This window comes from Siphateles boraxobius, unplaced genomic scaffold, assembly GCF_051911475.1.
Source record: "Siphateles boraxobius isolate OS27281-9 unplaced genomic scaffold, OSU_SipBor_1 29, whole genome shotgun sequence".
In the NCBI taxonomy this organism is placed as follows: domain Eukaryota; kingdom Metazoa; phylum Chordata; class Actinopteri; order Cypriniformes; family Leuciscidae; genus Siphateles; species Siphateles boraxobius.
Genome location: NW_027508908.1, coordinates 7,229,351 through 7,252,080, shown reverse-complemented (window position 1 = coordinate 7,252,080; position 22,730 = coordinate 7,229,351). Strand labels below are relative to the sequence as shown.

Below are 22,730 nucleotides of genomic sequence, written 5' to 3'. Positions count from 1 at the left end.
TTCGCGTTTGTAGAGGATGAGCTGTGAGCTAGGTTCACAGCTGGTTTGGAGATCTTAGTACTGCCCTGCAAGCTTATACTTGAAGTTTGGTTTGTATTTTCTTGAGTTACATTTCCCAACCTCACCTCCCTTCTCAAATGCTCAATCCTGCTGCCCACCGGCCCCTTTGGCTCGCCAAAGGAAGTTTCACGAGATGCACTTGTGCGATGTGAGACAAACTTTTTAGCCAAACGTGTCTGAAAGAAAATTCCGAATACCTGCATCTGTAAGGTAAAAAGAAGAATTAAGTGAGCGGAACGCATGTTCTCAATACGGAGGGTCGCAGAACATTTAAGGTCAGTGCAAGCCGCGTTTGCTTTATCAGGTGTGAAACCAAATGGTACAGACACCTTCACAGACAGAGTAACACATTAAAGACACAACATCTGAGGTAGCCTATAAGGTATAGCCTACATGGTGATTCTTTCTTTCTTTCTTATTTTAAAGCAGACTACTCGCATGCATGTTTGCAAACAATTTTAACAAAGCATTAATAAGCACAAACAGTGACATAGAATTAAATTGGCCTATATTTAAATATGTTATTTCTGTAACGAAAAGCTGGATTTTCAGCATCATTACTCCAGTCTTGAGTGATCCTTCAGAAATCAGTCTAATATGCGGATTTCATAGACTGTGAAAAATAAGTTATATGGGTTATCAGTGTTGGAAACAGATTGATGCAAGTAATTGTTTTTTTGTGTTTTTTTTTTTGGAACCTGTGGTACATTTCTCAGGATTCATTGATACTTTTTTCATTTAAGAAGTTAAAAAGAACAGCATTCATTCAAAATATAAATCTTTAGTATCACTTTTTACCAATAATGCATCCTTGCTGAATAAAAGTATAGGCCTATTCATTTATTTAAAAAAAATATATATATATATACTGAAACCTTTGAACAGGATAAGGTTACAAAAGATTTTTATTTCAAATAAATGTTTTTTTGTTGTTGTTGTTGTTTTTTTTACTATTTTTTATTCATCTAAGTATCCTGAAGAAAAGTATCACAGGTTATAAAAAATAAAAAGTGTAGCTTATATGGTTTTTATTATTTTAGCATCAAGAATCCCCCTCTCTGTCTTAATTCTGCTTCCTTCTTTTTTTAGTATACAATTTTACTCTGATATATCTTGCATTATGTTCTTCTTGTCAGCTTTACTTCAGAAGTGCTGATCTGTGTTCAGGATGAAAGTGTAAAAGTAAGGCGGTGACAAAGCTCTCAATTATTCCTTCACAGCATCACCAAAAAGATCAAAAGCTATCATTTAAATAACAGAACAATGACAGGCTCACCTATTTACATTGTTATGTCTCAGAAGTAGCCAGGTGATTGAAAAACATTTCTGTCACCATGAGAGTCGTAGATCCAAATGCAAGTATGGCGGTTTATTGAGACAGTCAGGACAGCGATAATACTCAGACAGATAGGCACAACCACAAGGCTGGCGAACTCAATGCAGTAATTCAATAGAGAGGGAGATGCTGGTGAAGAGACAGGAATCAAACTCAGCGTGGAACTCAGACAGGACTGCTGGTTGAAATAAACTAGATCGATGTCTGAACTGCGTGGAAGCACAGGCGAGGATGCAGGAATGAACTCAGCTTGGAAACTCAGACACGGGAACTGAGAGAGAGAACAAAACAAGAGTGACGAACCAACACCTCTCACAAGCATATCTTCTTCTTTTTACCCTTTTTGGCAGATTGCTACTTTTGTATCATACCGCCACCAACTTTACAGGAGTGTGTAATACCATAAACTTCTAGTCTGGGCTTGAATTATTTTATAAAAAAAAAAAAATATATATATATATATATATATATATATATATATATATATATATATATATATATATATATATATATATATATTCTTTTCATTATGCCAGTATTATTAATAAAAATAGATAAAGAGTCAAGTCTCTCCCTTTTCATACCCTGTTCTTCAATATCATATATTGAGTTCTCTCCTTCCATTTCCTGCCAAATTCTTCTACTATCATTATATTTCTCACATACAAAAAGTACATGGTTTACATCTTCTTTGTCTCGGCAGTCTATGCATAAACCAGTACCATTATTTGTAAAGTAGCATTCATGTGTGACCTAATCTGGTATAGACCACTTCTTCCCTTCTGTGTAAACTCAGCGAAGTAACCCTTTTCCCGGTCACATTCTTCTGAAATTTATAGTAGTGTTTAGCATTAAACTCTGCCTCCCATTCAGTTTGCCATCCTTGCATACTTTCAGATTTAATTATGGATTTGGCTTCACCCTTTCCCAGTGGAACTTTAATTCCTATATATTTCACAAGCATCTCGCACTCCAGCTAGATATAGCCTAGGCAGCTGACTAACTGCAACTGAATGACTGATTGGAGCATCAGCTGGTTACTAGGCAACAAACAAGCCACCACACACACACACACCCAGACCCACAAACACACCAGACAAATACGCAAAATGAACACACGGATCCATGAACCGTGACAATTTCTAATTGAATTGACATGGTGTGTTCAAAGTACAAAGTCCATGTTTATTAATGATAAAAATCAAACCTTCTCATTCTTCAAGCCATCAGGGTCTGTAACTAATAGAGGGTTTTCACTACATGTCATCAATCCGGAAGTCGGCCATTTTGGAGGCACTGAACGTAAACAATGCCACTGAACAGAATGGGCTTGCATATTTGGCTGATTATTGCTGCTGAAAAATGGTCGTGTTTTGGTCTGTACTAATCGGTCGCACCAGGAAAAAACATTTAGAGTTCTATAGACTGCCAAAAGTTAAAGAGAAGAGTGCAAAAAACGGATGAAAGAAGGCGTTTGTGTTTGAGAGAGGCACAGCATCAGCCACGTGTGTAAATGAAGTGTTGACTATGGCTAAAATGTTGACGTAAAGTAGTTAACTATGGCTACATTCACACTGTCAGTCCAAATCCGATTATAGATACAAATATTTGTATCCGATTGGAATCTATCTAAAATGATGTCTTTGGCAATATGGCAAGGCTTAGAGATGCGCGGTTGGCGGTTATAGCCGCGGACTCCGCGGATGACATGACGAAAAAAAATATTTTAATTAAATTCGGGCGGGTGGCGGGTGGCGGGCGGTCTCTAGTCTCGCGGCTGTCATCAGCAGCGCCTTGTATCAGCGGATGGCGGGCGGGAAAATTGTTCAAAAACGTTAGTGCGGATGGATGGCGGACGGGTGATGAGTTTTGTGATGTTGCGTTGATGGAGGGGTTTGCAGGTGTTGTCCTATTTACATTTTACAACATGGAAATGTGTAGCCGCCGCGCTGGACTACTGCGTCTTGAGCTGCAGAACTGTAGGAGGCTGGTATGCACAGCTTTTTTCCGCGCTCTTATCTGCGCCGGTTTCAAAATATGTTTCAAAAATAATAATTTTCCGACACTTAGCAACAAAACAGCCTTGATTTGGCAGCGACTTTCAGCATTGTTCCCTATAACAACGTCTGACGTTTACATTTTACGTGGCGTGAAGTCACATACCACACGAAATCCGATCAGAGCGTTATTCAGACTGAAGCAGATTTCCTGATATGTGATTTGAATAGGATTTCAAACCACATATGGATGTAGCTTGAAACGGATTTCATGTGCTTTTTTTGGACTGACAATCTGAACGTAGCCTATGTCGGGATAAGAAATAGAAGGAAGAATAGCGGTAAGGGCTAGAGAAGCTAGTTCGTTCAGATCTTAACCACATATTAATTTTAGTTCGTCAAAATTCCGCGCTCTTTCCTGCTTACTAAGTCCTTCTCTATATGACTTCGCAGCTTATGTTTTTTTCCCGTAGTTTAGACATCATAAATTAGTGTAACAATGTGTTCAGTAGTAGCTACATAAACAGTGCAATACATGCTGTTATTTACATCCAAGTAACTAACCAAATCGTAAGGTATGTGCAAACACTCTATAGCTCGGAGCATATCTCCTCCTCAGGGCTGGTCACAGAAATGTGATTATACATACATAATTTTTTTAAGTCTTTGTAAAAAAAACATATACATACAGATATCCAAGTTATCAATATAACAAAAAAATAATAATAATTCTGTCAACCTTTTTTTCGTGTTGAAGTTGGCATGAAAATGAAGTCTTTTATTCCCTTTTGTGATGTATATCCGAGTGAAAAGCTTATTTAATGCGGAAGAATGTATGGCGGTAGCCTGACATTAGCTGTGGCCCAATTCAGGGTCTAGGCAACATCCTTTGAAGGTCGCATCCTTCGAAGTGCGTGGTCGACGCGGTCTTCAAAGGATGCACCAAGATTCATTTAAAGGGGAAAGTATAGACGATTGCATCACCGCGGCGCGATGAAGAGTGCAGGATAGGCTACATCAGAAGGATCCTTCGCAGCCTTGCCTACCCCAGAATTCATTGCTCGCCAGAGACGAAATTGGCAGATTACACTTTTAAATGTAAGTATTGGATTTCAGTTTAATCGAGTAATCTAATCTAATGATAAAAATGTATGAAAAATATATAATAAAGGTTAAAATGTTGACTTATATATTACCAGCATGTGATTTTATATAGGCTGGTTTATACTCTTTAGACTTTACTATGTAGGCAACATAAATTGACCATGGTGAACATTTTTAGATTTTGTTTTTAGGCAGTTATAATTTTAAAAAGTCCAGTAGGCCTACAAATGTTACTACGTTAGTCACAACGGCTGTCACCAGTTGCTAAGCGACAAAAACCAGACCGTCCTATTGAACAACTCCCAGGACACAACTGCAACAATTTGTTAATGTGACAATAATTTTGTTAGTGTCATTTTCCAAATAACCAGTGGTGGAATGTAACAAATTAAATTTGCTCTGTATTTAATACATTTGAAGAACTTTAGATTGTTATTCAACTCCACTTCATCTCAGAGGTAAATATTGTACTTTTTCTGAAAAACTGACTTTTTACACATAGATCAAAAAAAATTTGATCAGTATATAGAAACACTAAAAATATGTCTTCTAGTTCAGGGATAGGCAACGTTCAGTCCTGGAGGGCAGCTGCTGAGTTTAGCTTATAGGACAGTTTTGCATGTTAAAATAATTTATGGTTTGATTTTTGAGTATGTGATATAATTTAATTTATTCTTCTCTCTTTCTGAGAACACTGATTGCAAGCCCACGCCTGAGTCAGCCTTGCAAACCTGTTGGTAGACAGTGGAAATATGCACTCATCATCCCAGATGATGTCCCGCCGGCAGAGGCTTTCCAGGGTCTCTATTGCACCCCTCCCAGTCCAGCAGCAGCACCAGAATCTCCTTACTCAGTTCAATAAAAGTCTACAGATTTTTTTTCATATCTGTTTTATATATACTTTTATTTTAAATGTGTATTTTGTTTTTCTAATCTAAACGTAACTTGTCTTGTAAACACTTGTAAATTGTTACTAATTACTGTAAGTAAAAATGTAGCATATAGAACATTTTATTTTGTTTCATTTACAAATTAATTTACATGAAAAAAATAAATGTAGCCTATAGAATAATTTATTTATTACATTTACAAGTTATAATTTGCATTACAAAAATAAAAAATGCAAAGAAATATTTGTTTTATTTCATTTACAAATCTAACTTTTAAAAGTAATGGATATGATTGTTTCATTTACAAATTTTAATTCCCATAACCAAAAGTTTATTTCTCTACCAATCTGTCCATTTTCTCCTTACTCTCCTGTGGTCTCTCTGTATCTCTCTTTGAAACTTCACGTCCTCCCTAAATATCTCGATCAGCTCATCCTCTCGGGGTGCTTCTCAATATCCCACCTCGCTCCTCCATCCTATGACCCGGAAACCGATTGAGCTCAGCCATCTTGAAGGACATCTCAATTCTCTAATTGCACCGTGAGGAGTCGAGGATCGTGGAGTGAGAAGGCTTATTGAGGAGTCTTAAAGGAGAACTCCGGGCAATTTTTAAGTTAATCTTGATCGTTAGAACTTTGTGAGTACTGACTATAGAAAAAAAACGAACCGGATTGGTGCTTGCTACGCGGAGCTGCGACCGCGAATGCCCAGAGCTCCCACCCAGCTAAAACGGCAGCTATGGGGGCATGGACATAAAGAGCATTTTTGAACCTCTTAAAGCTCCAGTAGGTAGCTTTTGTAAACAAATATTTGTTAAAACTCTCATTATGTCCTGAAAGTAGAATATGAGTCAGATAATCTGTGAAAAAAATCAAGCTCCTCTGCCTCCTCCCAGTGGTCCTAATACCATTTGCAGAAATACACCGCTCCCGGTCAGAAACAACCAATCAGAGCCAGAAGGAATGTCTTAGCAGTGTCAATCACGCTCGTGTACGCGCTGATCACCCCTCTCTTGCACAGCGCGAGCGCGTACCGTCGTTCGTGACTCTCCTGTTCAAACTCGTTCATCCAAATGAACAAATCTTTTTTCGAGTCATTTCGTTCATTCAACGAACGAAATGACTCGAAAAAAGATTTGTTCATTTTGAACGAGTCTTTTTCGGAGTCATTTCGTTCATTCAACGAACGAATGACTCGGAAAAAGATTTGTTCATTTGGATGAACGAGTTCGAACAGGATCACGAACGTGCATCACAGAACAGAGCAAGGCGAGCATTTGTGCTTATAAAACTTAAAGTTTTTTATTTATTTTTGAAATGACCGATCGTTTCACTAGATAAAACCCTTATTCATCGTCTGGTATCGTTTAAAACCCTTTGAAGCTGCGCTGAAACTGTCATTTGGTCCTCGAAACGCTTGTGTCCTATTGAAGTCCATTATATGGAGAAAAAGCCTGGAAAAATTTCTTTTCGACTGAAGAAAGAAAGACATGGACATCTTGGATGACATGGGGGTGAGTAAATTATCAGCAAAAGTTTTTTTTAAAGTGAACTAATCCTTTAACATTATCTTAGTAGCTATAACTTATAGAAAGAGTGCAACCTTATAAAGTTACATGTATTGCAAAATACATAATGATTTGAGGACCAAGTTTGTAGTCAAAGTATGGGCAGGCCATAGTCAATGTAAAGCATATTGTTGATGTTTCGTCCCTATTAGTGAATGTTCCATAACTGTTTATAATCCGCCGTCATCGGTGGTCCTGCTTGCTAGCCTGCGCGTTCACGGCAGGCTCCGCTGTGGGGGAGGAGCTGTGGAGGGAGGGCTGTAGCGCAGCAGAGGGCAAGCGGGTTGGACCTGTAAATTGTGTTTGTTCAAATTTTCAGGCTAAGTCAACATTTTCTCAAAACTCCCTACTGCAGCTTTAACAGACACAAAATGCAATTAAAATGTCTGTCCAACATGAACAGGGACCCTACATGTGAACAAGATGCGTTTCAACGATCAACGCTCCTCCCACCTGGACATTGTTTACCTTTTCCGGCTACAGCATGGGACTGCAGCGCGAGACTACAGCTTGCTGTCTAAAAGACTATTTAGGTGAGTTGAAACAATGGCTAAGTTGCTAAACGCATCTTGTTCACATGTAGGGTCCCTGTTCATGTTGGAAAGACATTTTAATTGCATTTTGTGTCTGTTAAGAGGCTCAAAAACGCTCTTTATGTCCATGCCCCCATTGCTGCCGTTTTAGCTGAGGGGGAGCTCTGGGCATTCGCATTCGCAGCTCCGCGTAGCAAGCACCAATCCGGTACGGTTTTTTTTCTATAGTCAGTACTCACAAAGGTCTAACGATCAAGATTAACTTAAAAATTGCCCGGAGTTCTCCTTTAAGCGAGGATACACGGGTTTATACTTTGCTGAAGAGTTTTCTTGACTAAACGTTACGCACGTATAAATTCTCCGCCCCCTTCACATCGCATATAATAATTTTAATATACTTTACCTTTGCAGTTTGTATAAACCACACATCTCGCATATTTCATCATGGTATCTTGCTTTATTATTATTTATTATGAATTTCTTAAATAACCAAACTAATACAACATAAGGGCAGATCCTTTGAGCGCTGCTGATGACACTGTGAAGTGACGCTTGAGTGATCGAGTATTCCAGTGTTTAAAAAAGCTTTCATTTGATTCCTCAGTCCTCATTTTCTTTCCTTGCAGCCTTCCCTCGCATCCTACAGGGGGTGGAGCTGAGACGCAGGGAAAGGAAGTGAGGAAAGGAAACGTGGATGCACAAATAAGAATTGAGAAGCACCCTCTGTCTCTTTTTCTCTTGGCTTGAGCTGGTTCCTTGCTCTATCCTTCGCGGCCCGGGGAAAGAAGAACGGTAGGCAGAGTTGCCAGGTCTGTGCAACAAAAGAAGCCCAAAAAGCCCATCGGCTTTTCTCCGTCGGTTGGCCGAATCCTCCACTGGATTTGTGAATATGAGGGATGTTTTGTGGGTGTTGGAGCGGCGAAAGCGTACTTACAGGGGTGGAAATCAACCCGCGTAAAAAAAGTTTACCACGGCAACAACTTAAAAGTAGCCCCATTCCGCAGGAAAAGCTTGGACTTGGCAACAGTAATGGTAGGCCGCATTTGAAGGATGCTTCGAATTGTCAAAGCCTTCGTCGCGTTGCTGTGATGCAATCGGCCTTTAAATGCGGCCTTCGGAGGATGCAGCCCATGAATTGGGAGACAGCTGTCGTCATACTCAGATTCTACTTCCTGACCTCAAATGTTGTGGGCGGGGCTAATTTCGGCTGGCATCCAGGCTAGTAGGATGGGACTTGATTTTGTAAATAGTGAATTGATTAGATGGTTGTAGTTTGCTATTGCTGTGATGTCATGTGAGTGACATGTAGTCCCTCCCTTGCACCAGCAAACACAGCATAAGAGAAGGGAAGAGATGTCGCCTCAAGTGATAAAGGGAGTTACAAGGGCACATGAATTAAAAAATACTAATTATGTGCACAAATATATCATTTGTAATGAATACTGCATAAAAAACAAGCATTGTCAATTTTGATTTTATGGTGACTTTAATGATTTGATTACAATTCTTAAGGGGTAATGGAACAACAGTTTTAAAAAGTGATTTTTCAGTATTTACAACAGGATTTGCAATTTCATGGGTTTAAATAAAGGATTTTTGTTATAGGCCTACGAGACAACTTTTTGACAAGCCAAACATGTCAGTCTCTGAGTAACATGAAATTTATGCCACGAAAACCTTATTCTGTAAAATAACTTAAAGGAGCCGTATGTAAGATTGTGGCCAAAACTGGTACTGCAATCACTTTCAAATTACTGTAGAGCGGTGTATCCCCTTCCCCTACTCCCTGACTCAAGGTTGCCAGATAGGCTGCAGGATCCAGCAGGAATGTAGGCTGCTACAAGAAGCTTTTTCTGTTAATTATGTTTATGCTTCAAATGAGAGATGTTTTGCAAAGTAATTATATATTGCAAAAATTTACTAATGGCGATTAGCCAAATATAATCGTAAAGATGTACGCTCTTATGTGACAGTACATTGTTAGAACAGTAGCTGTTAGTCTAACAGTAGCTGTTAGTCTAACTCAAAGATACAGCTATTCATTAAGCTGACGCTATAATTGAAAGCGACCAGCTGTATTTTTTAACTCACCCTGCAGTACACGTCCATAACGCTAAAATATGTGATGTGAAAGATAACATGTCATTCTATTATTTTTGCCTGTAGAACTTGCATGATAAACAATAATGGGGGTGCTAATGTTGTTTTCCTCAGCGTCTCAGCATAATGACAGAGAAACAGGCTCTGATAATGCATTGCTAATGTTAGCAATGACGACTCGCCGTTTTTATTACCCAAACAATTCCTTACCTTTTCAATTCGATGACCCACCTCCTCCATATGAGCTAACGTAGCGTTACTTTGCACAAACATACATAACTTTGTTCGACTGTCATGAATATTTGAAATGTCCATTTACATTAAGTACAAGTTAGCCAAACATAGATGAATCTTACCTGTCCAGAAATGCTTCTCCGTTTTCAGCCATCTCCATCTTTCAAAGGCATCTCCTATACAGATCCTTGTTTTATTTCGGACTTTGTCACTAAGTATTTCGGATTCATAACGAGTTTTTTTTTTGGTTTCACAATGTTAAACATTTTTTTTATCCGATTCCAACACCTTTGTAGCTGCAGCTGTGGTAACTAGAGCAGAGCTGGCAACTAGGATACCGCAACACTACTGACTTCGTGATTGGTAGATAGGTGGAGGGTGGCTCCTCCCTAGAGCTCCAATGGGGGTGGGATTAGTTCAGCTCCTCCTCTCTAGAGCTCCAATGGGGTGGGATTAGTCCAGCTCCTCCTCTCTAGAGCTCGAATGGGTTGGGATTAGTCCAGCTCCTCCTCTCTAGAGCTCCAATGGAGTGGGATTAGTCCAGCTCCTTCTCTCTAGAGCTCCAATGGAGTGGGATTAGTTCAGCTCCTCCTCTCTAGAGCTCCAATGGAGTGGGATTAGTCCAGCTCCTTCTCTCTAGAGCTCCAATGGGGTGGGATTAGTCCAGCTCCTTCTCTCTAGAGCTCCAATGGGGTAGGATTAGTCTAGCTCCTTCAATCTAGAGCTCCAATGGGGTGGGATTAGTCCAACTCCTCCTCTCTAGAGCTCCAATGGAGTCCAGCTCCTTCTCTCTAGAGCTCCAATGGCATGGGATTAGTCCAGCTCCTTCTCTCTAGAGCTCCAATGGGGTGGGATTAGTCCAGCTCCTCCTCTCTAGAGCTCCAATGGGGTGGGATTAGTTTAGCTCCTCCTCCCTAGATCTCCAATGGGGGTGGGATTAGTTCAGCTCCTCCTCTCTAGAGCTCCAATGGGGTGGGATTAGTCCAGCTCCTCCTCTTTAGAGCTCCAGTGGGGTGGGATTAGTTCAGCTCCTTCTCTCTAGATCTCCAATCGGGTGGGATTTGTCCAGTTCCTCCTCTCTTGAACTCCAATGGGGTGGGATTAGTCCAGCTCCTCCTCTCTAGAGCTCCAATCGGGTGGGATTAGTCCAGCACCTTCTCTCTAGAGCTCAAATGGAGTGGATTAGTCCAGCTCCTTCTCTATAGCGCTCCAATGGGGTGGGATTAGTCCAGCTCATCCTCTCTAGAGCTCCAATGGGGTGGGATTAGTCCAGCTCCTTCTCTCTAGAGCTCCAATGGAGTGGGATTAGTCCAGCTACCTTACAATCCATCTGTTTTCAAATCCACATAATTTGAATATCACAACATCGATGTCTGTCAAAAAGAACATGCAATATACATGTTTTTATATACAAGAAGCATAGGTCCAGTGAGTAAATGCATTCCCAGGAAAACCCACACCATCGGATGTTTTGAATGTGTCATCGCTTTCCAAGAACAGGGAGAAAATGGTGGCCGGAGCGGCTTCAACATGCTGTCTGTCAGAGACGGTAACATGCATAATACATAACGCATGCGAGTATAAATTTGTTCTTCACTCACTGAAATTGAATCAGAATGATGAGTGAAATACTTCACACTGCATGCTAAAGAGAATATACGTCAATCCAATTGAAAAACGTTTCCATGTAAGTGAACATCGTTCAACGTGTTGGTTTTGAAAGACATTTTTTATGCACACTACTCATTCTGATATTACTGATTTTAATATTTTCAATAATTTTCTAGTCATAACTGATCTTGTTTTTCATAATTTTGGCAATTGATGAACTCTTAAAATAGGGATCTTGAGATGAGTCCCTATAGTTATCCATTTTTAAGTGGTACTCACTGCAGAGTCAAATGACGACCAGCTCCTGCTCCCTAGAGCTCCAATGGGGTGGGATTAGTCCAGCTCCTCCTCTCTAGAGCTCCAATGGGGTGGAATTAGTTCAGCCCCTCCTCCCTAGAGCTCCAATGGAGGTGGGATTAGTTCAGCCCCTCCTCCCTAGAGCTCCAATGGAGGTGGGATTAGTCCAGCTCCTTCTCTCTAGAGCTCCAATGGGGTGGGATTTGTCCAGTTCTTCCTCTCTAGAGCTCCAATGGGGTGGGATTAGTCCATCTCCTCCTCTCTAGAGCTCCAATGGAGTGGGATTAGTCCAGCTCCTTCTCTCTAGAGCTCCAATCGGGTGGGATTAGTCCAGCACCTTCTCTCTAGAGCTCAAATGGAGTGGATTAGTCCAGCTCCTTCTCTATAGCGCTCAAATGGGGTGGGATTAGTCCAGCTCCTCCTCTCTAGAGCTCCAATGGGGTGGGATTAGTCCAGCTCCTTCTCTCTAGAGCTCCAATGGAGTGGGATTAGTCCAGCTACCTTACAATCCATCTGTTTTCAAATCCACTTAATTTGAATATCACAACATCGATGTCTGTCAAAAAAGAACATGCAATATACATGGTAGTATTTACAAGAAGCATAGGTCCAGTGAGTAAACGCATTCCCAGGAAAACCCACACCATCGGATGTTTTGAATGTGTCATCGCTTTCCAAGAACAGGGAGAAAATGGTGGCCGGAGCAGCTTCAACATGCTGTCTGTCAGAGACGATAACATGCATAATACATAACGCACGCGAGTATAAATTTGTTCTTCACTCGCTAAATTGAATCAGAATGATGAGTGAAATACTTCACACTGCATGCTAAAGAGAATATACATCAATCCAATTGAAAAACTTTTCCATGTAAGTGAACATCGTTCAACGTGTTGGGTTTTAACAGACATTTTTTATGCACACTACTCATTCTGATATTACTGATTTTAATATTTTCAATAATTTTCTATTCTTGACTTATCTTGTTTTTCATAATTTTGGCAATTGATGAACTGTTAAAATAGGGATCTTGAGATGAGTCCCTATAGTTATCCATTTTTAAGTGGTACTCACTGCAGACTCAAATGACGACCAGCTCCTCCTCCCTAGAGCTCCAATGGGGTGGGATTAGTCCAGCTCCTCCTCTCTAGAGCTCCAATGGGGTGGGATTAGTCCAGCCCCTCCTCTCTAGAGCTACAATGGAGTGGGATTAGTCCAGCTCCTTCTCTCTAGAGCTCCAATGGAGTGGGATTAGTCCAGCTCCTCCTCTCTAGAGCTCCAATGGGGTGGGATTAGTTCAGCTCCTCCTCTCCAGAGCTCCAATGGAGTGGGATTAGTCCAGCTCCTTCTCTCTAGAGCTCCAATGGTGTGGGATTAGTCCAGCTCCTTCTCTCTAGAGCCCCAAAGGGTTGGGATTAGTGCAGCTCCTCCTCCCTAGAGTTCCAATGGGGTGGTATTAGTCCAGCTCGTTCTCTCCAGAGCTCCAATGGGGTGGGATTACTCCAACTCCTCCTCTCTAGAGCTCCAATGGAGTGGGATTAGTCCAGGTCCTTCTCTCTAGAGCTCCAATGGAGTGGGATTAGTCCAGCTCCTTCTCTCTAGAGCTCAATGGAGTGGGATTAGTCTAGCTCCGTCTCTCTAGAGCTCCAATGGGGTGGGATTAGTCCAGCTCCATCTCTCTAGAGCTCCAATGGGGTGGGATTAGTCCAGCTCCTTCTCTCAAGAGCTCAAATGGAGTGGGATTAGTCCAGCTCCTTCTCTCTAGCGCTTCAATGGGGTGGGATTAGTCCAGCTCCTCCTCTCTAGAGCTCCAGTGGGGTGGGATTAGTCGAACTCCTTCTCTCTAGAGCTCCAATGGAGTGGGATTAGTCCAGCTCCTCCTCTCTAGAGCTCCAATGGGGTGGGATTAGTCCAGCTCATCCTCTCTAGAGCTCCAATGGGTTGGGATTAGTCCAGCTCCTCCTCTCTGAAGCTCCAATGGGGTAGAGGGGTAGAGTTGTGGGGAGGAGTAGAGTTGTGGGCAGGGCTAGGGTGTGGTTGGATATTCTAGCTCCACCCATTAGGCCCAAATTCCATGTAAGCTCCACCCATTTGCTCTGCAGTGAACAGCTTCTCTCCAATTTGACTCATGTGCTGATATAATATATCTTATAAACTTGACAGGGGATTTTTTTTAAATGTAGTTTGATCTTCTCAGTTGTTTATAAGATTAAGGCAATTATCAAATTTGGATAAAATGTTGTTTAATTTTCGAATGAAAGATGATAAATCTGTACATTTGTACATTTAACTACCCCCTAGCAGATTTTGACTCATAACTAACGTTAACTTATTTTTTGTAATCTTTGGTAAAATCACACAATTAACTCACACAGTTTGCCTATTCTGAGTGCTGTCAACCCTTTCTCACGAGACAGCATTTGTCAGTCCCTATAATGTTAGAAATGTTTAAAACGTAGATGAAAATCAGAGTCTTAAAATCTATAAAACTAAAAATGTGCACTTGTCTTACTGGTCGGATCGGCAGCCAGGTGTGTGTGTTGAATAACTTAACTGCGTGTTTGCCTGTTGGTATGCGGACACACCTGTTTCCAGGAGGTCTCCACTCCATAACTGAAGGTGTATTATACGCCACTTACGGAGCGGAAGAGAACCGAGGCAAAAAAACAAAAACATTCGGAAAAAGACACGGACAGACAAGAGGTTAGTTTTTTAAGGAGTATCTATGCCTGTGAATATTTCATTTAGATTATATTTCCATATACTCATCTGTGTCTGTTTGCAAGGTTGGGTTCTACCTTATATATCCTTCCTGTCTGAATATCTAAGTGAGGACATGCAATTGACTGTCATCATGTGATTTCAATTACTTTGTAAACACAGCATATTTATATTATTACAATTTATTTTATTTATTATTATTTTTGTTTACATGCTTAATGAGGTACATTTGTCAGAAGCAGCCCTACAGTGTTATAGAGCATAGGAAGTTTCATGAAGCATGTAATTGGCTGCTAATTTGCATTTAAGATAAACTCATATGTCATGGTGTTCTAAGAGCACATCAGAGTATCTTCTTGCTCTTGGGATTTTTGACAGTATGTTTTATTCCTTCGTTTGTACATTATGTAATGGTAAGTTGGCTGCTTCTATCCGTGTTTGTTGTATCTGTGTAGCTGGTCTGACTTCATTCCAACATTTCAGTTAGCAATAGTTTATAATAACTGAAAATTGTTTTAAAAAAACATTGTCTTTGACAGGTAAATATTCACTTTAAAGGAATCCATTCAACTTTTAAGAATTCATATACACTGAATTCTGAAGGATCGGGATTTTTCTATGTATAAATGATAAACTTGTAAAATAAACATCTTTATTGTAGTTATTTATGGAACAATGGTGTACGCGTTTGAGTCTGCGTATGTTTGTGTTTTTCAATCTGTCTGTATGTCTGTATGCTTTCAGATATACAATGTCATTTCCTGGTGAATTCCTGTCAGAGGAGCAGTTTACCTGTTCCATTTGCCTAGACGTCTTCACCAATCCTGTCTCCACACCCTGCGGCCACAGCTTCTGCTCATCATGTATCACTTCCTACTGGGAGGGCCAGGGAAAAAGCTGCTTCTGTCCCTTGTGCAAGGAATGCTTCCGCAAGCGCCCTGAGCTCCACATCAATCACACGCTCAGGGAGATCACAGAGCAGTTTAAGCGGATGGCGGAGACCACAATGAGCGTGCCCAGAAGTGCACCTGCAGATTTACCCACCAACCCTTTCTCTGCAGCGAAGCCTGGAGGGCAGCTCAGAGTGGTAGAGCTACCCAGTGGGCTACTGCCAGAGATGAAGAGCCGCTTCCAAAGAACATCATCCAGTGAGCCTTTGGCATCCCCTGATGCACATTCTCTCCCTCCGCCCAAGACACCTAAACGAAACTTTAGTGTGCATGGAGTGAGTGGAGCAGGTTCCAATGGGCCACAGTGTCCCAGACATGGTTATAGCTTGGAGCTGTTCTGCAAGACTGACCAGACATGTATTTGCATAATATGCGCAGAGAGGGAACATAACGGGCATTCTGTGATGGAGGCCAAGAGAGAGATGAATATTAAGAAGGTTAGTGTGAGAATGTAATATTGAGGCAGGGCTCAGCCTCAGTGTAAATGTTTATAAATGTATGTGTCCTTTTGATCATTTTGTATATCTTCTCAGTCCCAGTTGCGTATCTTGGAAGTGGAGCTACAAGGATTGATCTCAGTCAGAGAGAAGAAGATAGAGGAGATCCAAACATCACTTGCAGAAATTCAAGTGTGTGCAACTATGTCATAACGTTTTAAAGGAATCGTTCACCCAAAAATAAAAATTGTGTCATTATTCACTCACCTTCATGTTGTTCCAAACCCATATGCTGTTTTTATCCTATGAAATAGGCTACAAAAGGAAAATTTTTGAAGAATCTTCACATCACCTTGTCTGTTAAAGTCAGAATGAAACGGAAGTTGCAATAGTCTTTCTTTCCTATTGTGACGTATATCCGAGTTAAAACGGCTTCTCGAAACAAGAAAAAAAGTAGGACGGGACTTGATTTTTTCCATATTGGATTGTTTGGATCGATGAATGGTTAGAATTTGCTATTGCTTTCATGTCATGTGAGTGACAGGTTGTCCCACCCTCGGACCAGTAAATACGTCATCAGAGAAGAGATGTCAAGTTATTTTGATTAAAGATTATAAGGGCACATGAATTTTAAAATAGAATATTGATAAATCATTTATAACAAAAACTTAAATATTCCATAAAAAATCATTCTTTTTGATTTCATGGTGATTTTTGGTGATGTCACTGGGGTGATGCCCTTTTAAAAGTTATTAATTGACTGGTTATCGCCCACGAAAATTTGCTGAACAAAAGTAAATGTGATAGCCTTCTGAACCCACACAAGCTTTGTGATAGGAACAGACCAAAATTTAAGTCGTTTATTCACTGTTTGTTTTTTTTAATGACTTTTTTGCAAAAACCAATCTGTATTGTTCAAAAGACCAAAATCCTTTTTTTTTTTGTCACTGGAGCTTAACTGTCATGGTCACCATTAACTGTTACTGTGTGGAAAATATGTGTGTGAATATTCTTCAAAATATAAAATTTTTGTTCCACAGAAGAAAGTCATATGGGTTTAAAGGACAAGAGGGTGAGTAAACGATGATAGAATTTTTTATGTTTGGGTGAACTATGCCTTTAAATATTTTATTTATCCTTACTCTCATAGTTGTCTTTCTTTACATTCCTATCTGGTTTTCTGCTACATTATTTTCTCATCTCATTTACTTGCTATAAGGTGAATGCAGAGAAAGAGAAAGTAGGAACAGTGAGTATGTTTACTGAGTTGAGGAAAGCTGTCGAGAAGTCCCAGGCTGAACTTCTAGAGGTGGTGGAGATGGGACAGCGGGCTGCCGAGCTTCGTTCTCAGGCCTTCATACGTGAGCTGCAGAAGGAGATCTCAGAACTTAAACAAAGATGCAGCAACCTCAACCAGCTAACCCAATCCCAAGATCATCTTACCTTCTTAAAGGTCCCATTTAAATCCAGACTTTAATGATTTAGTTAATGAAAGTTAAGAAATTGTCCCAAATATTCACCCTTTATATAAAGCTTAAATAATTTAACATGTCAGGTCAATTGTGTTGTTCGTTTTGTATTTTATACCCAAATATGTAACCAATATTTTATTTATTGCTGTTTCTTCTCAGACATATCCAGCCTATAGTAGTTTACCTGTGACAAAGAGCTGGGAAGAAGTGGCCTTGACCCCTGACCCCACTGCAGGGGCAGTGCTGAGGAATGTCACTTGGATGGTGGAGGAGGCTCAGGAAAGGCTCAGGAGACTGTCAGCGATCTGTAAGAGAAAGTTCCTTCCTGAAATGCTCTTTAACATGTACATCCTATACATCATACTATATGCACACTCACATATTTCACTTTGCACATGGTTCATGTGAATAAAATGAGGACATCTTGTTCTTTGATTCAATAGCTCTTCAGATGCTTCACTTCACCAAATATTATTTATTTAAAACCATTCAGATATTAAAAGCATTTTTTTTTCTTTGCATGCACATATCACTGTTTTAGGTCATGTTAATTGTATGTATTGTTGTACTTTCAGGTTTGCACACTTCCACGGAAAACTCACTGGAAATATATCCACAAAGTACGTTTTTTTCTTCACTTTTTTGATAGTTTTTCCTCATCCACTCCAATTTCAGAAAAATCATAAAAAAGTTGTAATGTCACTACAGAGAACTGCATTTTCTACATTATAGTCCATTTTTCAAAGCCAGGGTTAATGTCTACAAATAATCAAGTTTTACTTTAAACTTAAACTTAAAAACATTATGGACTACGAAAATTTTTGGATCTTATGACAAATTATTTGTAGGTAAAAGTGTCTGCTAAAGGAATAAATGTATAAATGCAGTACATCCTCCCCAAGAGTATCATAACATTTTGAAGGTTTTAAAGGATTAGTTCACTCCAGAATTAAAAGTTCCTGATAATTTACTCACGCCCATGTTATCCAAGATGTTCATGTCTTTCTTTCTTCAGTCCAAAAGAAATGAAGGTTTTTGAGGCAAACATTCCAGGATTTTTCTCCATATAGTGGAGTTGAACAGGGACCGACGGGTTGAAGGTCCAAATTGCAGTTTCAATGCAGCTTTAATGGACTCTACATGATCCCAGCCGAGGAATAAGGGTCTTACCTAGCGAAACGATTGGTCATTTAAAAAAAAAAGTACATTTATGTTAAATTAATATACTTTTTAACCACAAAAGCTTGTCTTGCACTAGCTCTGCGATGCGCATCCACGATTTTACGCATTATGTAATCACGTTGGAAAGGTCACGCATGACGTAGGCGGAAGTACCGACCCAGTGTTTACAAGTATCGAGAAGGAGGTTTTTCCAACTTCAAAATCGTCCGACATCATTGTTGAACCTTTTTTTTGTAAAGGGCATTTGACTTAGGTCAGTACTTCCACCTTTTTCACGCGTGGGTCGCGTGACCTTTCCAACATGAATGTGTGGTGCATCATAGCTAGTGCAAGACGAGCGTTTGTGGTTAAAAAGCATATAATTATTTTTTTTCTTTTAGAAAGTGACCAATTGTTTCGCTAGATAAGACCCTTATTCTTCAGTTGGGATCGTGTAGAGCCAGGGTTGCCAACTCTCACGCATCTGGCGTGACACTCACGCATTCAGCCTCAATCTCACGGTCTCACGCTCAACAAAGAAATCTCACGCTAAATTAGACATTCTTCTGTGCTGTATTTTTTTTTCACTCATGTGCACTAATTTCCGAATTACTAAGCAAGTTCAGGCTCTTAACTACTGATTGGACCACTGCATTTTGTCACGCAGCGACAAAATCGCAGACAAAGAGGACACTGACACCGACAGACTAGACAGAGAAGGTTACTTTTGATATGGAATAAATTCTCAGCTGTCAGATTCTGTCAATATTTCCAACGTTTTGGCACTTTTAAATGTGACAGATGGCTGTAGCGCGTCAGTTCAAACGGCACGTGGTACAGAAGCCTACAACCTCCCCCCGTCAACAAATCTCACCCCCCCCCCACACACACACCCCCCATCAACAAATCGCACTCCAAGCAAAACTCAAAAGTTGGCAACCCTGTAGAGCCCTTTGAAACTGCAATTTGGACCTTCAACCCGTCGGCCCCTGGTGAAGTCCACTATATGGAGAAAAATCCTGGAATGTTTTCCTCAAAAACCTTATTTTCTTTTGGACTGAAGAAAGAAAGACATGAACATCTTGGATGAGATGGGGGTGAGTAAATTATAAAGAACTTTTAATTCTGGAGTGAACTAATCCTTTAAAACCTTCAAAATGTTATGATACTCTTGGGGAGGATGTACTGCATTTACACATACATTTATTCCTTTAGCAGACACTTTTACCTACAAATACCTTCCCATACAACACTGCTTTTGCTTTTGACAGAATCAGAGGAAATCTTACTTGTTAGTATAATCAATGTTGAAGATAGTTATTGTTGCTTAATATTTTTTTGGAAAGCGTGATCTTTTTTCCAGGATTCTTTGATAAATTGTACGTTCAGAAGAACTACATATATATTTAAAATACTTTTTTTAATGGTAGTTTCTTTTGAAAGGTAGTGCATAATGGTTTCAACTAAAATATTAAGCAGCACATTGATATAATAAGACATTTTTCTTAAGCAGAAAATCATCATATTAGAATGATTTCTGAAGGATCATGTGACAATGAAGACTGGAGTAATGCATCACAGGAATTAATTAGATTTTAAAATATATTCAAATAGAAATGGTTATTTTAAATGGTAATAAATAACATCAAATAAATGAAGCCTTGGTAAATATAAAAGACTTCTTTCAAAACTAATAAAATTCTTATTATTCCAAACTTTAGTAGTGTATTAGAGTGACTCAGTAGTAAGTCTTGTACAAAGCAACTTAATTCTGCAATGTTTTATTTTAAAATTAACACTTTTCTTCTGCTAACTGTAGAAGTGTGGAGAGTGCCAGAATATGCAAGTATGAGATAATTTTTATTCTCTGCACACCATAAGATACTCAAATATTTCTGTCTCCACTTTCATGTGTATTCCTGCAATCATTGTTTTCAACACTTCTGTTTCTCTGCTCAGTGGACGTGACCTTAGATCGAGACTCAGCCCATCCACGTCTGATCATCTCAGAGGATGGTAAACAGGTGCGCTGCAGTGACCGCTACCAGATGGTGCCAGACACACTCGAACGGTTTGACCGTGTGGTGTGTGTACTTGGCCGTCAAGGTATCAGCTCTGGCTGCCAATACTGGGAGGTCTTGGTGGGTGAGAAGACGGACTGGGATTTGGGCATTGCAAGCCGCTCTATCAACAGGAAAGGAAAAATATCCGCAAACCCAGCTAATGGATTTTGGTTCCTAAGTCTACGTGACAAGAATGAATATGTCTTTCGCACAGAACCACCAACACCTATAAACGTAAACCCAAAACCCCAGAGTGTCGGTGTGTATGTGGACTATGAGAAAGGTCAATTGTCCTTTTATAATGCAGAGACAAAGTCACTGATATTTGCCGTCACAGACTCCTTTACAGAGACTTTATATCCTTTCTTCAGCCCATGCACCAACATATCTGGCAAAAATGAGGCACCCCTTATTATATGGCCTGCCTATCCAGCTGACCCAAGCTGGCTGACTGAAAAATAAAAGAATAGTGGGATGGAAACAAAGAAATATATATCACAGGTTATTTACTTATTTACTTTAGTTATTTAATTCCAATCCAAATTATAAAAAATTTTATGGTTTTAATGTCCAATCCATGTGATCATATGGCTTAATTGTATATATATATATATATATAACGAAACATTAAACAGTTCCACTTATGTACCTAGTAATATTGGCGAGGTTTAAAATTGAAATATAATTTGACACTTCAATTAATACAACATTGGTTGGTGATGTTATATGGAATTATGATTGCAAAATAACCTCCCTTTTAATTTGTATTTAACCAAGCATAAAAATGTGTAATGTTCAAATGTGTTTTGTACGTTATAATAAAACAAAAATAAATGTGAATCTGTACAGTATAGGTGACTGCATCTCTCTTGTATCCTACAGTACAGGATTTTTTGCAAAGCAGGGGATTTATGTATCACAATAGTTTCTATTAATAATAATAAACAATAATTTTGCCTTTCATCAACAATTTACTATTATTTTTTGTAAAAAACAATGTCCTATTTTATTTAAAAGCAACTTCTGTGTTGGCTTAGCCTGTATCTTGATATCTTGCATTCTCATTAAAGGGTTAAGTTTATCTTTAAAACACAAATCAAGATATTTGTAATGAAATCTGATAGCTTTCTGTCCCTCCATTGACAGCTATGCTACACAACTACCATTTTCTATCCCCAGAAAGATACACACTATTTGCAAAATAATAATCTCCAACTTGCATTCACGAGAGCACCGCGACACATGCCTGTTGTGTTGACGTGAGAGCAGACATTGCCTGAACGTGTTTTGGAGATTAATATTTTGTAGATAAAATGGTAAATTATGTTGTTGTTTTTTGCACAAACAAAGCACTTAATTGTTTGTTTTTTCGCAAACAATGCACTTGAGTCACTTCATAAAATTGTGCCAGAAGTCACATGGATTAATTTTATGATGTCTTTACTACCAATCTGAGGTTTGAAAGTGGTAGTTGCATAGGCTGTCAATGGAGAGACAGAAAACTCTCAGGCCCTGTTTAGTGTTTACATCTGGTATTAAGATGCGTTTTGGTCGATCGGATCACAGTGGACGGCGCTAATTATTAGGCTACAGGTGTAAACTGGGTCTAAAAAACTTTGAGCGTGTCCACTTTCGACCACTTCCAGACCAGAGGTATTCGAAAATACATTAGACCGGATTGTTTTCGTACCTCATGTGGTCGAATGTGTTCATACAGCCATAGCCGCCGATACGGAGCACCCACGTGTGTGCCAGACTGCCAGTTGGCTACATTCATTTAAAATTAAACATTGCAGTTGGTGCTATGTGAAGCGTCTGTAACTGTGAGATTGGTTATGTCGCTGTCAGTCGCCTGCGCATATCCTATCCACCAATCACAGCGTTTCTCGGATGAAAACGCCTCTGATCGCGGTTACGTATCAGTTAACCTTTTGTTCTCCAATCCTGTCTGTAGGCTATTTGTGAGATGTGGCGCTGTACTGAGATATGGTCCTGAGTTGAAAGATAGCCTACGGCTTTACAGGTATTATCAAGTAAATGGGTGTGTGCGCTCGTGTCGGCGGCTGCCCATCACCTAAAAGAGGTCGCACACCTGACGAGAAGCGCAGCGCCGCGTAGTGCCATGTCTTTTAAAATTCGAACACATTATTCTCTCTGAGTGTAATTTACACACACCGGCGGCGCCCATCTACGGCTA

The 22,730-nt window shown here is 39.8% G+C and overlaps 1 protein-coding gene across 2 annotated transcripts; it reads left to right on the top strand.

The window, feature by feature from the left end:
* Positions 1–287: 287 nt before the first annotated feature.
* btr01 (bloodthirsty-related gene family, member 1) lies at positions 288–21,384 on the top strand. Of its 2 annotated transcripts, XM_077246386.1 has the most exons (9): positions 288–335; positions 14,325–14,432; positions 15,195–15,837; positions 15,934–16,029; positions 17,057–17,290; positions 17,469–17,616; positions 17,885–17,929; positions 20,290–20,316; positions 20,430–21,384. In XM_077246386.1, exons 3-9 carry the CDS (start codon positions 15,202–15,204, stop codon positions 20,993–20,995), a joined length of 1,752 nt encoding a protein of 583 aa, XP_077102501.1. In that variant the 5' UTR covers positions 288–335; positions 14,325–14,432; positions 15,195–15,201; the 3' UTR covers positions 20,996–21,384. The 2 variants fall into 2 exon arrangements, with proteins under 2 accessions (XP_077102501.1, XP_077102502.1); XM_077246387.1 differs by lacking the exon at positions 288–335 and having other exon boundaries at positions 14,320–14,432.
* Positions 21,385–22,730: the final 1,346 nt, after the last annotated feature.